We start from the raw sequence: 16,326 nt of genomic DNA on the forward strand, positions 1-16,326 counted from the left end.
CAAACCCTATTTAAGTACAATGCCTTGTCAACACTTCTATTTTAAAGCAGGTTTAGTCGGGGTTTAAACAAAATATCTTAGGCATGACATTATTCTAGATGTAAAAACTATCTTACAAGTTGCAAAACAGTTTATACAAATTTTTAACACAATGAAAATTTAGAATACATTACAAAAGGAGTAAATCAACAGGAAATATCAGAAAACACATAAAATTGGGTAAATAGAATGGAGAAAAGACACCTCTTCCAAATCAAACCTGGAATATAATCTTATAGATGACCATCTCAAACTACTGTTAAGAAATGTGTGTTGGTAATTATTTTATATATATATATATATATATATATATACACACACACAATACATATATATATGTGACTGCATACATGAGTATTTATGAGCATATATATATATACACAAATACCAACATGCTGCTAGAGTATAAAGCAAGATGTGAAATAACGCTAGTATAAGAAATGACTTTCAATGTCTTAATCAGATTTAACTAGATAAAAATGTTACTATAAAATACAACATCTGAAAAGGAAATTCAGTAGTTATGCAAATAGTTTTACTAGACTAGTTTTTAGTCTTTACTATTTCCCTCTCAGTACATAACATTTTCTACATAATAGAGAATACCCATATGAACATGCCTTTTGTTCTTGCTCTTTTGTTTCTTCCATATTTTGAAAGGCAAGGATATGGGCCTCCTGAAGTGACTTATGCCTTTGCTGATGCTCTTCTTCTAATTCCTGCATCTCCTGAGTCATCCTCTGTCGCTCCTGACTGAACTGGGCTTGTAGCTGTTGCAAAGAGCTCTGTGACTGGGAAAGCTGCATCTCCAGATTCTGCTTCAGCAAGGAGATCTAACCCACAGAACAGCAAATACCAATTAGTCATTAATAGTAAAACAAATTCCCAGAAACATTCAAAAGAAGAAAACACTTGAAAGTTAAACAGAACAATAAGAGGGACAAGCAATGTCATCCATCCATTGAATTTCTTGTTAAAGTTATACCTCAGGAATGTAATCATTACATGTAGATAGCTTTTTTGTAAGGGTTCTCACATTTGTAAGTTGATACTACAGCACTAGCTACATGATTGTTCATGGCTGAATCATCAAAATTTACTTCTAGGTTTTGTGCAAAGATCAATAGAAATGACACTATCAAAGTCCGAGATTAAATGTTTGATTGCTAAAATAAGCTGCTCTTCAGATGAAGATCACATCAATTCTGTATGGAAAATCCTGCAGTTGATAGGGGAGGATAGCCTGTGCCATCGAGATTGATGGATTTTTATATCTTTTGATACTGTATGGTCCTATCTTACTGGTAGTTTTCTGATTTAAAAAGAAATGGTAGCATATAACTACTACATGAAAAGCAAAATGTTGCACTTGATAGATCTTTTTTCCATTGTTGTTGTTGGCTCAGTAATGATATGAGAGTGATTTTTTCTGCTCATTTTCAACTAATGCCAAAGCAGTTTGAGTCACAAGTACTCATCTTAGAAATACCTGATATTACAGATGCTTTTCACCCAACAAGCATCTTAATACATTTGAATACACTGCACTCCTTGAAAAAGTTCCATTTTCTTCTTGTAATAATGTTATATACTTGGTTCTTCACATCAGAGAGCATCTTTCCAGACTGAAAATACTAAACCTCTATTTCCTTTGGAGGCAAACAACAGAGATACACTCTCCAATTCTGAAAACAACGTTTTACAAAAAAAGAATTTTGTTGCAGTAACTCAAAGGAAGGAAAAATAAAATTGTCACATGACAAAAGATTTAAATTAATAAGGATATTTTACAAGCTTCAGAGCATTACATAGAATTTAATTAGAATTGAAAAGTCTGATAGTGTCATTTGATTCAGCATCTTACAGTTAATTTTGACAAATTAATTAAGACATTGCACATCAATTTATTGATTTACAGAACATTAAAACCCACCACTTAACATAAAATTAATAGCAGCATACCAGGGACAACTTGCAGCATGAACATTGTTATTGAACATGTTTTATTTTTCAGAAGGACATAGCTTAAGCAGATTTGAAAGAAAGAAGCTACACTTAAAGTAAAATTAGCACTAAAACAAAACAAGCAAATTAATTTGAATGAAATGACCACGGCTAGTTGCACTTAAAAATCACCAGGTCTTTGTTTCTGGGGATATATACGCTAGCTTCCATGCAACCTATATCAACAGTATTTTACTTCAAATAATGCTGAATTTCTAAGTGAAGAACTATGCAAAGGCCTACACTGCATTCTGTAATCTGCAAAACCTTCTACTGGCTACATTAAATATAAATGTGACATAGAAATCGCATAGTCAGAGGTTTGACTCCAGAGGTCACACTCCAGAAATGGCCAACCCTGGTTACCCAGGCTAAGACATAAAAGTAGGGATCATAACTCTAAAATCTACTAGCATCTACTAGATGCTATTTCTTAAACCTCAAGATGTATTTTTGGACAAATTCACGGCAGAAAGATCCATTAAACACAACTGCTATCTGAATCAATGTAAGCTTTTAGGAACCACAAAAACCTGTGGTAATTCCCACATTTCAGTAGACATGCATATTACACCTGTAATAGAAAGAAATTGGAAGTTCCTTTTTTCATTTATTCTACTAATCTTTCTGTAGATTTCCATCATATCCCTCCTTACTTTCTTTTCTAGACAGAACAGTTTTGGCTTACTGAGTCACACCTTGTATGAAAGCTATTTCATAGCTATCATCATATTTGTCCTACTTTTGCCTCTTTTCTACTATTTCAGATTAGGTGGCCAGAAGGTAAGGTATTTAAGATGAAGGTGAACTCTGCTTTTACATAGTGGCATGATTTTACAGACTTTGTTCTCTTTTTCTCTGCTATATTCCTAATGTTCTATTGGCTTGTATGACTGCTACTAAGCACTGAGGTGATATTCTTATGGGATTATATATCAGTATCCCCAAATCACTCTCTTTAGTTGTAACTGTCAAGTCAAAGTTCATCATTTAATACAATAAGTTAGAATTTTTTATTTTTTTTTTTTCCTTATGCATCACTGCAATTATCTACACCAAATTTCATCTGTCATTTTGTTGTTGAGTCCCTTCGGCTTTTTACAAATCTACAAGTCTTCAACCATTTTTGTCCTTCCTACCCTGAATAACTTTGTATTAGCTGCAAACGTTCCCTCTTCTTTTTTTTTTATAAGCAATCTGCAAAAGAAAGTATAATGAACAACTGTAGAACTCCACTGAGCATCTAACTTCACTGTGGTAATACTGTATTTAATTCATATATTTCAACCTGTTACTTAACTATGCAAAAAAAATTCTCTCTTGTGTCATGGCATTCCAGCTTGCTCAACATCCTCACCACTACTCAGCTGATTCCTTTCAGCATACCGTGGCTAGGGTTGCCATGCCATGCTGGTCAAGCAAGCCAATGACGCAACTAAATGTGGTATTCTTTCTCTACAACCCCAGAACTCCACTCCACTGATGAGATCGATTTGCACCATACCACTGGCAGCATAGTCAACTCTGAATTTTCATGTATGTGGTATTTTCATGTATCGTGCTATTAGGTTGCCCAGCAAGGTTGTGGATGCCCCATCCCTGGAGGCATTCAAGGCCAAGGCCTGGATGCAGCTCCGGGCAGCCTGCTCTAGTGGTTGGCAATCCTGCCCAGAGCAGGGGGGTTGAAACTAGATGATCCTTTTCAACCCAGGCCATTCTACGATTCCATTCTATGATTGTCTTTTTCCTCCAGGAAATAAAAAATAAAAAATCCAGGCACTTTATCTAAACTCTCCATTGATCTCCTCACATCCCCATCTGTTCTTATTCACAGTTGGGCCTTTGTCTCTTCTCTTAGCTTTCTGGGGTGTCCCCCCCCCTTTTTTTTTTCTTTACTTTGGTCTTTCTTTCCATCTGTAAGCCTTTATTTACTCTTTCTCTGCAACACTACCACCTAGCAAAAAACACACCCTAACTGGAGGTCTATTATTCTCTCTGTGCGTTTAGGTAACTCCTGCACTTCTTTCAGTTATATCTGTTCCTATTTATCCACCATCCATAAACTCTCAGGATGCATTTCTGTTTCCTTGTTTCCCCAAGGTCACTAAGGTCACTATGCCAACTTGGCTCTAGCTACTCCTTGTCTCCAATCCATTCAGTACTCCAGTATCTCTCCCCTTGCTTTTTCCCTTCTTTTGCTAATTTTCTTCTTCCTAACTGTTTTTAGAATCATAGGAATGTGTAAATTAGGATAGTCTTAAGAGATTATTCAGTCCAATTCTTTGCACTTGTTGGGAACGCTATATACAATTTACTGCTTAAAAATTGATATAAAGGGAAATCCACAATTTTTAATTAGATAGCCCTCCTCCAATTACCTGTGACAGAAACACTGAGATACTAGACAGAAGATCTGTCCAGTCTTATTTGTCCTTGTCTCCTTTCTGTCCCTCAGGTTTCTCACCATTGCTCTGTCCCTTTCACCAAGGCTATCAGGAAGGGCAAGGGCATTCTAGGGTAAGTCCTGATCAGTCCTGCAGTACCTCGGGTAATATAAACATGACCTTCTAAAAAGCCTTTCAGGATAACATTCAAATGGAATTGACTGGAATCAATTCAAATTGATATGGATTTTTATGAAGATGCCAAGAAAAAGCATATTTTGGGCTTCAGGATAAATCTCTCTCCTACTTAAGTCCCTGACCCACATTCTCATAGTTAACACTGTACCATTTATAAACATTTTAAGCAAGATCAAAACAGTTTTCTTTAATTCCTTTCTTGGAAATGCATGAAACATTTTAACTGAAATGTCTGGGAGAAGTCCAACATCTGGTCAGGAAGTTGTCTTAGAAGAGATCAGGAACACCCTTCTCAAGAGCAGTTCACACTTCCACCAGATTAAAGTGACTGCAAAACCACAGACTGAAATGAGTTAATCTCTGGAGATGCCTATTTGCATCAACAGACTACAAAAAAAATACAGGACAGTGAGAGTTAACAACCAACTCAGATTAGTCTACTACCCTAATGGCTAATAAGGATTTATTTTTGTTGTTGTTGAAAACATATACAATAGTTTTAAAAGAGTTATTTTTAAAAAAATCTTTTTAAAAATTAAAAGGTACATAATTTTAAGTGCTGTTTTGATTATATAATACATATACAGATATTCTTAAGTGCATCCCTTTACATGTCTTTGGAGCTTTGCCTCTCTATATTACTGTATTGAAGACTCAAAAGAAAACAGCTCTGAATACTGTTATCTGAACTTCCAATACTTCTATCTAAAGTTTTCAGCAGATTAAAAATATTGTTAAGAATTTAAAAAATAAAAATAAATAGAAAGAAAATTCTGGCTACAATTATAACTTGCACCGCAAAACTGCAAATTATAATACAGCATCAATCTCATGCTTTGTAGAAAGCTCCGCAATACACATTTGCACTGCCCACAAGCTTGCTTGCTTTAATGATGACATAAAAATATTGCTTATATTATGAATATGTATGTAATGTTTGATGTCCAGTGATATGTACATTTACACAGATGAATGGATGCAGAACACAAGCTTTTGATAACTAGTGGCAAACATGTTCTCCTCTCAAATGTTGTTACGTGTTCTATTTCACAGGCTAAAGCTTTAAAGCAGTATTACAGGTTACGCAAATTTATTAGTGCAAACATGCCCTATTTACAAGCTGTAAGTGCAAATCACTTACATTGCTGATAGATTTATGCAAAGCTTCACCAAGACAGTGCCGCTATGAAGAAAAGATCACAGGAATAAAGGGAAACATTCAGAAATCAACTAAGTGAAAGAAAAAGGATAAAGAAGGGAGAGTAAAACATAGAACATTAATTATAATATGACCAGGGAAAAACTAAGTTGAAAACCATTTGGAAAAAATTTAAATGAACACATTGCTTTAACTTCACATATAAACTACTGAACGTCTAACAGAATGATCAATTTTCCTGCATTAGGCTTTGAACATACAGGATAGCGTTATCTCTTCAACATAATGCTGCAATAGACTCCTATATTATAGAGCTGAACATTTTGGGAATTATCCAGCTGCTTTCTCTTCTCCTTTATGGAAGCAATTCTGGGGAGAGACCATTAAGTGCACCAATTTGCATTACTGTTAGAAAGTATGTTATATAAGGACTCAATCAACAGTCAGCTGTGTCTCTGAAAGCACAAGCATATCGAATGTAAAGATCAGATTTCACTGCTGGAAGGCAGAAAACAATTTTAGGCTGTAATGAAGACAAATATTAATATTAAAGTATTTTTTCTTAAAATTCAGAAACAGATGGGCAAATAAAAGACTTTTCCTGAAAGCTTTTATCAAAATTCCTTATTGTACCGCCTTATAGTGGTGTTGATTATTAATGAAAAACAAAAATAGAAATGTATCGCTAATAAATGTTCAATATAAAATATTGGTTATACAATTCTTATATATCACTCATATATAAATATATAAAATGCCTGCATGTATATATATATATATATATATGAATTACACAGAAAGGTGCACATGCAACAGAATCATCAGAAATGAAGTGAAAACAATTTAAATCCAGCATGACCAATCTCTCCTTTTGGCACAGGTCGGTCAAGAAGATGGCTTTCTCAAGGAGACAGCATGTATTTTTACACCAGTTTGGAAGACTTAACCTGGGAACTTTTAGGTAATACTTTAGGTAATACAATAAAATGAAGATATTTTCCTTCTCCTGAATCTACAAAAAGGAGTAATATAAAAATACATTATAGTGGAAAACCCAAAATTACCTTATTAAAATTATTAAAGTCAAGTTACAATCAAGACTGTAACACTAGGAGGCATCATACTCCAGTGAACAAGACAACAGACTGCCATGTAACAGTTCTGACTTCAACAAATAATTTTGCCAGTGCCAACCTGAGCAAACCCACAATTTTTTCTCTGCTTCCTTTCCCATCTGTCTTGCTTGTTTAAGTTGGAAGCTATTAAGAGCAGGAATTATTTCTTGCTAATTAAGTAGAAACCTTAGTTGTGTTCTACATTGAAAATAAATTGCAAGTAAAAATATCTTTTGGAAGCTATATTCTGAGTTCTAGCCTATGAATAAGAACAAATTGCCCCCCGCTGCTCAGACATTAAAACATTTATTTCCCAAGAAAAAAAAAAAAAAAGGTCTTTTTTGCTGTCAAACTGGCCTTATCACTAATAGAATAAAGAGAGCTTTTAATTTAAAAAAAAAAAAAAATATTTTTTTTAGCCATTTTAATATATGTGATTTCACCAAGTTTAAAAGTTTTAGATCTGGAAAACAGATAAAAGAAAAATGAATTTTTGGTGAAGATTTTGGACTAACACTCTCTATTTAAGTTCAGTACTTGGATTTGTTACAGATTTCTTTCTACCTGAGACTCAAAGCAATCTTTCTGCAGCCCACATTGCAGACTGTGAAATGAGAACAGTAATAGTCTTATGTAAGTATGCAAGTATGAAATATTCAAAGATTATAGGGGTGGAAAGAAGACCATGCACAGACCTATATACATATACATAATTTTAATAAATTTGTAAAGTTGAGCTTTTATACTTGACATTCCTAGGTTTTCAAAAAGACATGCAGGAACATTCAATGTATAGCTTATTACTTTTTAACAAAACTTCAAGTACATAAGTATTTCACAAATCTTGAAGTACTTCACATCTCTAAATATCATGGCACTGTTCAAAAGCATTTAATTATAGGCAGCTAACTAAACATCAATCTTGGAAAAAAAGAAAAAGACTGGAAAAGATGATATAAGAATCAATAAAGAAAGACTTCAAGTGTGAAAATAAGGTGAATTTCAGACAGCATAACAATGGAAAAAGCCCTGCTAAAGAAAACACGATTTCTTTCTTCAACAAGATTACAAACTTGAGTGATAAAAGCTATTGCACAGAAGCAATTCTTGAGGACTTTTTTTTTTTTAATGTTATTCAATTTATTATCACATTAGAGTTTAATTCCCCCAAAAAAGTATGTTCATACAAACTTAGTGAAGGAAAAGATGAGACCAGACCTCAAGTACTGTGTTCAGTTTTTGGCTCCTTACTACAAGAAGGACATCAGGGTGCTGGAGCATGTCCAGAGAAGGGCTACAAAGCTGGTGAAGGGCCTGGAAAACAAGTCCTATGAGGAATGGCTAAGGGCACCAGGGTTGTTTAGTCTGGAGAGAAGAAGGCTCAGAAAACCTTATTGCTTTCTACAACTATCTGAAAGGAAGGAGTGGGTAGCTGGGGGTTGGCCTCTTCTCACAGGTAACTAGTGATAAGAGTAGTGGGAATGGCCTCCAGTTGTCCCAGGGGAGGTTTAGGTTGGAGATGAGGAGACATTTCTTCTCAGAAAGAGCAGTCAGGCGTTGGAACAGGTTGCCCAGGGAGGTGGTGGTGTCACCATCCCTTGGGTTGTTCAAGGAAAGGTTGGACGTGGTGCTTAGGGACATGGTTTAGTGGGTGACATTGGTGGTAGGTGGATGGTTGGACCAGGTTATCTTGAAGGTCTTTTCCAACCTTAATAATTCTATGATAAATCTCAAAAACTGGTAAGAGGTGAATCATCACTTAAATCAAACAGGGATGCACTAGGATTAACACTAAATCTGATAGCCATTTATTATTTTAATCCTTTATTGGCAAGTAAATACTTTTCATATAATGCATACATGATAGAGTAGTAAATTATAGTTATGTAGGTATAGGGATTGAATTCAGCAAAATGTGTAGCAATAAAATGATACACAGCTCTGTATTGAAAAGGATTCAGGACACATTTAGAATGGAGAACACCAAAATAAGTCCAGTGTAAACATTAAGAAATTCCATAAAAATTCAAACATCATTGTGACTGCATCTACAGTATGGCCCATAACCTGGGGAAAAACTGATGAGAAGCAAAAAGAATGGAGGTGTAATTATTAACTCTCTTTACAACAGGAAAAAGTGATCAGAAAATGATGAGGAATAAATCATAGAATGCTTTGGGTTGGAAAGGACCTAAAAGACCATCCAGTTCCAACCCCCTGCCATGGGCAGGGACACCTCCCACTAGACCAGATTGCCCACAGCCCCATCCAACCTGGCCTTGACCACTTCCAGGGATGGGGCATCCACAGCTTCTCTGGGCAAAGAGAGAACGTGGATTTAACTATCAAACTATCACCCTCCTTATTTCTACATGTTGGAATTTAAGGTTTGTGATATGATTGTAATATAAGAAAGTAAGATAATTACAAATGATTGCAATATAAGAAAAACTTGCTCAACTGTCAGGCTTCACAGATATACATACATTTATTTGGTATCTTTATATTTATTAGCTGCTTTCATGTATTTTGCTGTCTTACCCCCTCCTTTTTTTTTTTTTTTTTTTTTTTTGCAGAAGCTTTGTCTTCTCAGGAGACACACAACTAATCCTCAGATATAACCAAGAGAAGAACTTCAGTGACCCAGAGGAACAGAATAGAGGTTGCTGCATCTTTAGAACCCACTGATCACTGCGGGCTAAAGAACAGGTCTGAAAGACCTATTATGCAAGACATGGTAGATTTGTATTCCCACCTCTGTTTCAAAATCTCTCCAAAAGAGCTGAGTTTTCCATGAAGTTATACCAAGTGATCTTATTGTTGTACTTTCCTCAAGAAGGGAGTTTTACTGCACCACTGATCTTTTCTCTTTTCATTCAGTTGCACTATTTCCTGCAAGACATTAGTTTACTGGATGTGTGGAAGTTCTCTTATTTCACTGTTTCTCTTGGCTAAAAATTACCCTCAGCCACATTACAGAGGCTTGACACTGAAGTTCTGCATCGGTCTTCATGTCACTCAAAGATGAGTTATGTAACTTTCTCACTGTACCTACTGAAGATATTTTAATATCATATCGTGCCAAGACCTGACTTCAGTATATGGTTTATTGAGTTTTCAAAATTACCTTCAGCAACAGAGATTGTTGTGCTGAAGCCTGAAACCCTAAGTGGGGAAAAATAACTTTATCTGTTGTATCAGAGCAGATGTAGACTACCAGATCATTGCCTCATTTTAAGAATGACCTCTGATGCTGCTAAACTTCTTGAGGAAGAAAACCTATATGTGCCCATATGATGTTAGTAAAAGAAACTATTTTGAGGGGCCTACTGAGGAAGCTGAAGGGACCTTTGGCATAAGTCCATTTTATCCAGCTCAAAATAGTGATAATAAACAAAACTCTCTTGAGATACTTCTTTGGTTTGAAGAGAAAGACTGATTTTATAGCAGATTTACTGTCTCTGGCTGCCTGCTGCTTACAAGACAGGTGACTGCAGAGATTTAGAAAGCAGATGTTTCCTACTTCAGTATTTTGTAGACCTGTGACATACTAGCAATGGAAAAACTGCATCAAAGTTTGCCTGGTCTGGCTGATCAGAAAAAGCAGCATTTAGAGCCCCTTCCCCTTCCTCTCTGTCAAAACCCAACAGTTTTCTACTGAGAAAAATGACGTATATATAAGGCATTCTAAAATGTATAAATATCTCTGAGATCTAATTAGTCCTGATTCCCTCCTGGTTTTGCTGCAACCCTGAATGAAGATACTGTGTCCAGGCAACACAAGGTAGTAAGCATCCTGTTGTTTTAAAAAGATTAAGCTCTTCCCTATTCTAGTTGTAGGATTCTATCAAGCTGATAAACAAAATGATTAGGTATTTTGACAAATTTTTACCTGTTAAATTTTGGATTATGATCATTTTATCTGACAAACTGCAGGTTCAATGGTCAAGGAAAAAAAGTTTTGAATAGAGAGATAATTTGCATCTACTGACATTTATTTTTTTTAAACATTTTTTTGAATGGTACTAGAGCTTCATTTCATTTTACTTATTTATCATAATGCTTTCAGGATTTTAAAGATTATTCATGCGTCTTGGTTAGCATTTCCTAGAGCACAGAGGTATCTGTTAAGAAAGGCCCTTTACCTAGAGTTTTATACACTTACTAATCTCAAACAAATGTTGTCCTACCCATTAAGTTCTTTGTCATTAATTCCAGCGTCTATTTTTACTGTTCCTGGGCCTATGCAAAGGCATGGAGATGGTTAGTACTTACCTGTGAATATATGGGCAATTATCTTCTGGAGCAAACAGGCTAAGAGAGATGCTTTAAAACAAAGTTCTTGCCAGAGTCTTGGTTTTATATTGAGGAAAAAAAATATATACATGCAAATGAGATTAAAATTTGATTTGGAGAATGGTATTACCATTGGATTTGGTTTAGATTTCTATTTACAAGTTTTGGAAGTGTTGGCTCCAAACATCAAGCTAAATTCCTTTATGACTCATGCATCATTAATTACATACTGTACTAAGAATTTAATGCTCTTTTCATGCACTGACAGGTAAAATTAAAAAGTCTTTCAGTCTCCTTCAGATTTACTAACTCAAATACTTCCAAACCAAAACTGATATCATTAAATTCCAATTAAAAGTTTATGACGAGAAAGACAAGATTCTTTAGATAGGAAGATATCACAATTTCAAACAAACTAGATGTACTTTTTAATTTAGCTAATCACAACACCATGGGAGAAAAAATTAAAAGAAGATGAGACCAAAAGAGAGATGAAAATGAATTCCAGTAACACATTTATTCTTAAACAGAGAAACAAAGCAAACATTTATTAGTATTCCTATCATATCCCAGTGAAAATACTTTGAAAACTCAGATTTGTTCTGGGATTTTTTGGTCTTTGTTGTGGGGTAGCTCTTAGTTTTAAATTGTCTTTAATGAATTTCCTCTGTTAAATTCAGAATCTATTAAACAAAAGAGTAAAATCACCACCATAGCTAAAAGCTCAGAAAAAGAGATAGTACAGCTGGCTGGATCTCATGCATTTTTGTTTGAAATGAATGTTTATTTGAATGAAAACAGAACTACAATGACCAATCTGGATATGATAAAAACACCAACTAAACTCCAGGATCACATCTCTGCATGGAATACGGATCCTAGAACAAGGCTTTGTTATTAAAGAGTACAGACAATTGCTAAACAAGGGGGAATACTCTCAAGAGACAGTTCTCTGAAGGCTTCAGTGACTCTGGATTGCATTATTATTCATATGCTCACATACAATAAATTTTGATTCGCTTAAAGCATAGTTTCCCACTCAGATTACTGAAGTACTGATTCCTGAGAGTCAGTGCTAAGTGGCAGGGTCCTTACAGGAACTGGACCAAAGGTCCTAGGTAGGAACTCCCAAAGCTCCCCTGATTCTCTGGGACTCCTATTACCACAGTAGTAAGAGCTACAGTCACTTGTGAAAAGTTTCCCAGAGCTGCAGGTAGTGGTGCCTCTTTGAAAAACAAACAACAAAAAAGCAAATATAAATACTTACAGATTAAATAAGAGGCATGCAACTTTATCCTGAACTGCGTTCCAGGTCCCCTCCTTGGTATTATTTCTCTTTTTACTCTCTTGAATTTTTGCATTTCATATTTGTAAGTACTTTTTAACTTTTGCCCCAAATCCTTATAGGGAGACATTTACCATCCACTAGGTGTCATATTAGCCTTACTGATAGTACTGAATACAAGAATGACCAGAGTTAGAGTAAAGAAGTTGCTTGAAATTTACATCCTGCCCAATTCTGACAGACAAACATTTATACAGTGCGTTCATGAGAAGATCAAGTGAAAGGAATGAAATGATTCTGTGCTCAAAGTTAATCCTCCTTCCTTCAGGAAACAGATATATAGTATACGCAGGTTTTCTCTAGCAGAAATTTCCAGCATCCATTCAACAGCAAATCTTCTAAGCCAAGGATTACCAAGACTGTAGAACAGGCCATTAATCCTCATGCTAAGGAAAGCAAGTAGCATTTCCTGATTTTGCTTATGTGGATGCATGTCAGTAAGCACAACAGGCAAATAAAGACCTAGCAATAAATGTCCTTAGGTAGTAAACTGGACAACAGTCATTTACAGATGGGCATAGGAGCTCTATGACTTTTCTACAGCACTCAGTTTTGTGAAAAAGACTGTATTCAGTGGCCAGAACTTGTTTTTAAGACTCTGTGAAAGAGTATGAATTTTTCTAGAAATTGCAATTTGAATAAAATCTACATCAAAATGAAATATTTATACTTTGATATAAATAAAAGTTTCTCATGTTTATTTTGAGATTGTTTAAAAAGGAAAAAAAAAACAAAAAACAAAACAAACAAACAAACAAAAAAAAACATAATAGAAACAAACTCCAAACATGAAGTTTCCATAACCTTTTTCAAAACAGTAGCAAACCTTTGCAGCGGGACAAACAATAAAGGGCTACCAAGTGTATGTAGTATACTTTTGTCCATTCTCACTGTACTATTATTTCCACTAACAGAAGATGGTATCTTTGTATGCAAAACGTTAACAAAGTTAGAAATAATGTCATGCTAATGCTTGGTCACATAGTAGTATGAAAATACATCAGAATTGGGGAAAAACTGATAAAAATTTCTTTCAACTTACTGGAACTTGTATTACTGGTAAGTAAGGAAGACAGGAGAACCAATACATGTATTTGGTAAAACATAGAAAAGTTCATCACAATCATATTAACTGGTTCAGTTTACAGAAATAGAAAGAATATAGAAATTCTATAAAGAATATAGAAATAAATAGATAGGATAGGAATAGATAGGAATATGCATGTTGAACTGAGCATAAATTCTCAAAATTGAAGGTTGCAAAACATGAAGCAGCAGAACAGAGAACACATTCATGCTTTAAAAAAGAAAATTTCTTCCATTTTGCTCGTGGTAAAGCCTTCTCAGCAGTAAAATGTTTTTAAGAAAAAACATTAAAAGTGCATTCCACAGCTAAGAGAAATGGAAAAGAGCCAGCACATCTGATTTTGCTACATATTTCATGAAGATACTCCCTCATGGATTGATATAGAAGTACTTGGTAAAATTTGCAGGAGAAAAAATAAAGGCAAAGCACTTTCTTTTTTTATGTCTTCTACAACCATTGCTCATATCAGAAAAAAGAGATACACACTTGGTCTTTAGACACTGATCCAATTAACTTACCAACCAGAAACTTAACTGTAGATGTTAAGTGATGCTTTACAACCAGCAATAAGGCATTTAAACTTCTGGTCAGCTGAAAAGCATTTTCTCTCAAGGGAGTTATTTTACTCATAACAAAACTCTACTGTTACAAAATCAATAATCCTACATGCAATTCCATAAAAGACTACTTAGCAAAACTGGCATAAAAGCAAAAATATTACCTTGCTTCATTTAAAACTAGGTCTCATCTATCAAATATGCAACAACTGTAATATGACAGAAATTTGGCAATTAGTGTAACATTAAAAATATCTTAGCATGTTTTATGGACATAAGTTGTTGGATTCAACTTTTTTTTTTTTTTTTTTAATATTGTCACCATTTATAGTTGTCCCTCGTCATTCATTTATTATGGCACCAATCTGCAGTACCCCAAAATGGGCATACTGTGTGTATAACACAGTATTCTGTAACATTTTCTACAGTTTAAATAACTACACTGTGTCTCTTCTCTCCATTCATTAAAACCAGCTTTTTCAAAACCTTGCTTACATAACCATTCCAATACTTCAATTTAGGTATTATACTTCATTGTAACTCATTTTCAGTCAAGTATGAGATGCATCAATACATATTAGAAAACAATGTACCCACAAGAATGAAAGCATATAGTAAATTTATCAAGAAACACAGTTATTATCTAAATTAAAAAGCATATTACTATCACTGTTTCACGCTGGACATCATACTTTATCAAGCATGCAAAAAATGATACTCAAGTCCTTTAAACTTAAACTGTATCTGTCAAATATACATTATCACACTTTTTTTTTTTTTTTTTTTTAGAAAAGCAATCCCCCCCCAGTGTTCATTAGAACTTTCTGGAATGCCCTATACTGCAATATACTGATGAGCAATTAATTTATGAATTCAACCTTTCTGAACAGCATTTATACAACTAAAGGTCAAGCTCCAGACACTTTCTAAACATAAAGAGCATAGGCAGACCACATTTTCTGCCAAGTTAAGAGTTTACAAATGATTTTGCAGACAGCAGTAGACCTTGCTCGTGTATTATTTTGACAAAGCATTGTATAGTACTGCTGCTATAGACCAGGGAAATGCTTCAGATGTACAAGTTTGAACTGCAGAAAAATGAGTCGGAACTTTGCTCTCTTCCCAATAATTTAATGGACCTTGTGCTTGTCAAATGTGTTTTCTGAAACTGTAGGTTAGAGTTATTACGGTATTTTTAAAAGGAAAAGAGAAACATATTAAAAATACTGAAAGCTTAACATACCACTCTCTATTTGTACTCTCATGTAAAAAATGCACTTCACAGGTTCAAGTAAATAGAACAAATGAAGCTTGGTTAAAGACAAGTAAGTGAAACTTGACATTAAATGAATTCAATTCCTTTATTACATTCACATTGTAAAAAGTGTCACACCAAGAACTTTCAAAGCCTTCAGCTTTTATGAGCCTAGACTACAAGATTTTAAAAGCTTAAATTTCTTTGGCTGCAAAACACATTGTTATCTGCTCATATAAGAAGCTCTGTAATCAAGTGCACGTTCAGTTATTAAACGTCTCAAATTAGACAACAAATTTAAAGCCATCCCAAAGCAGCACCGTGAAATCATAGTCATTAGATGAGTTCCTTTTTTTTTTTTTTTTTTTTGCTTTAAAATGTTATTTGTTTATTGTCAGCTATTCTTTCAAACCGTAGCCAACAAAACAAGCACTATTGCATTTATGGTTTGGAAAAAGTACAAAGCAAGTATTTTCTGTGAATTACCTAACATAACTGAGTTGATAAATATGAGCTGCAATTACAAAGCCAGTATTTATAAAAAAATTATCCCAAAACAATGTCCAAAATTACTTAAGAGAAGACATAGTTGTAAGAAATACGTTGTAGAAGCTGAGGGATGTTTTGGCTTTTCAGTGACCTGTCCAGTGTCTGTACTGTAAAGACATAAGATAACTCCAACTTCAAAGAATTAGCTTGGATAAATATTTACACTAGAGTGTAGAGCAGAGAGAATCAGAAAGTTTTTCAGTGAAGTTGTGAGACTCCCACTGCCTCCAAAAAATCTGCAAAAAGTTTTATTTGCATTCAGCATGAAGAACATTCTTATCATTTTAAGATATCTTCATGGATTACTCAAAACATTCATTAATGATTAGCCTTAAAAA

The 16,326-nt window shown here is 34.5% G+C and overlaps 1 protein-coding gene across 3 annotated transcripts in view; it reads right to left on the reverse strand.

The window, feature by feature from the left end:
- FAM184A (family with sequence similarity 184 member A) overlaps positions 1–16,326 on the reverse strand; it is a 50,303-nt gene that overhangs the window by 18,574 nt on the left and 15,403 nt on the right. For all 3 annotated transcript variants that reach the window (XM_084283897.1, XM_084283899.1, XM_084283898.1), the window contains exon 9: positions 660–872. In XM_084283897.1, the coding sequence (XP_084140023.1) occupies positions 660–872 (213 nt within the window). The remainder of the gene's footprint in view (positions 1–659; positions 873–16,326) is intronic.

This window comes from Netta rufina (assembly GCF_964035555.1).
Source record: "Netta rufina genome assembly, chromosome: 3".
NCBI classification, from domain to species: domain Eukaryota; kingdom Metazoa; phylum Chordata; class Aves; order Anseriformes; family Anatidae; genus Netta; species Netta rufina.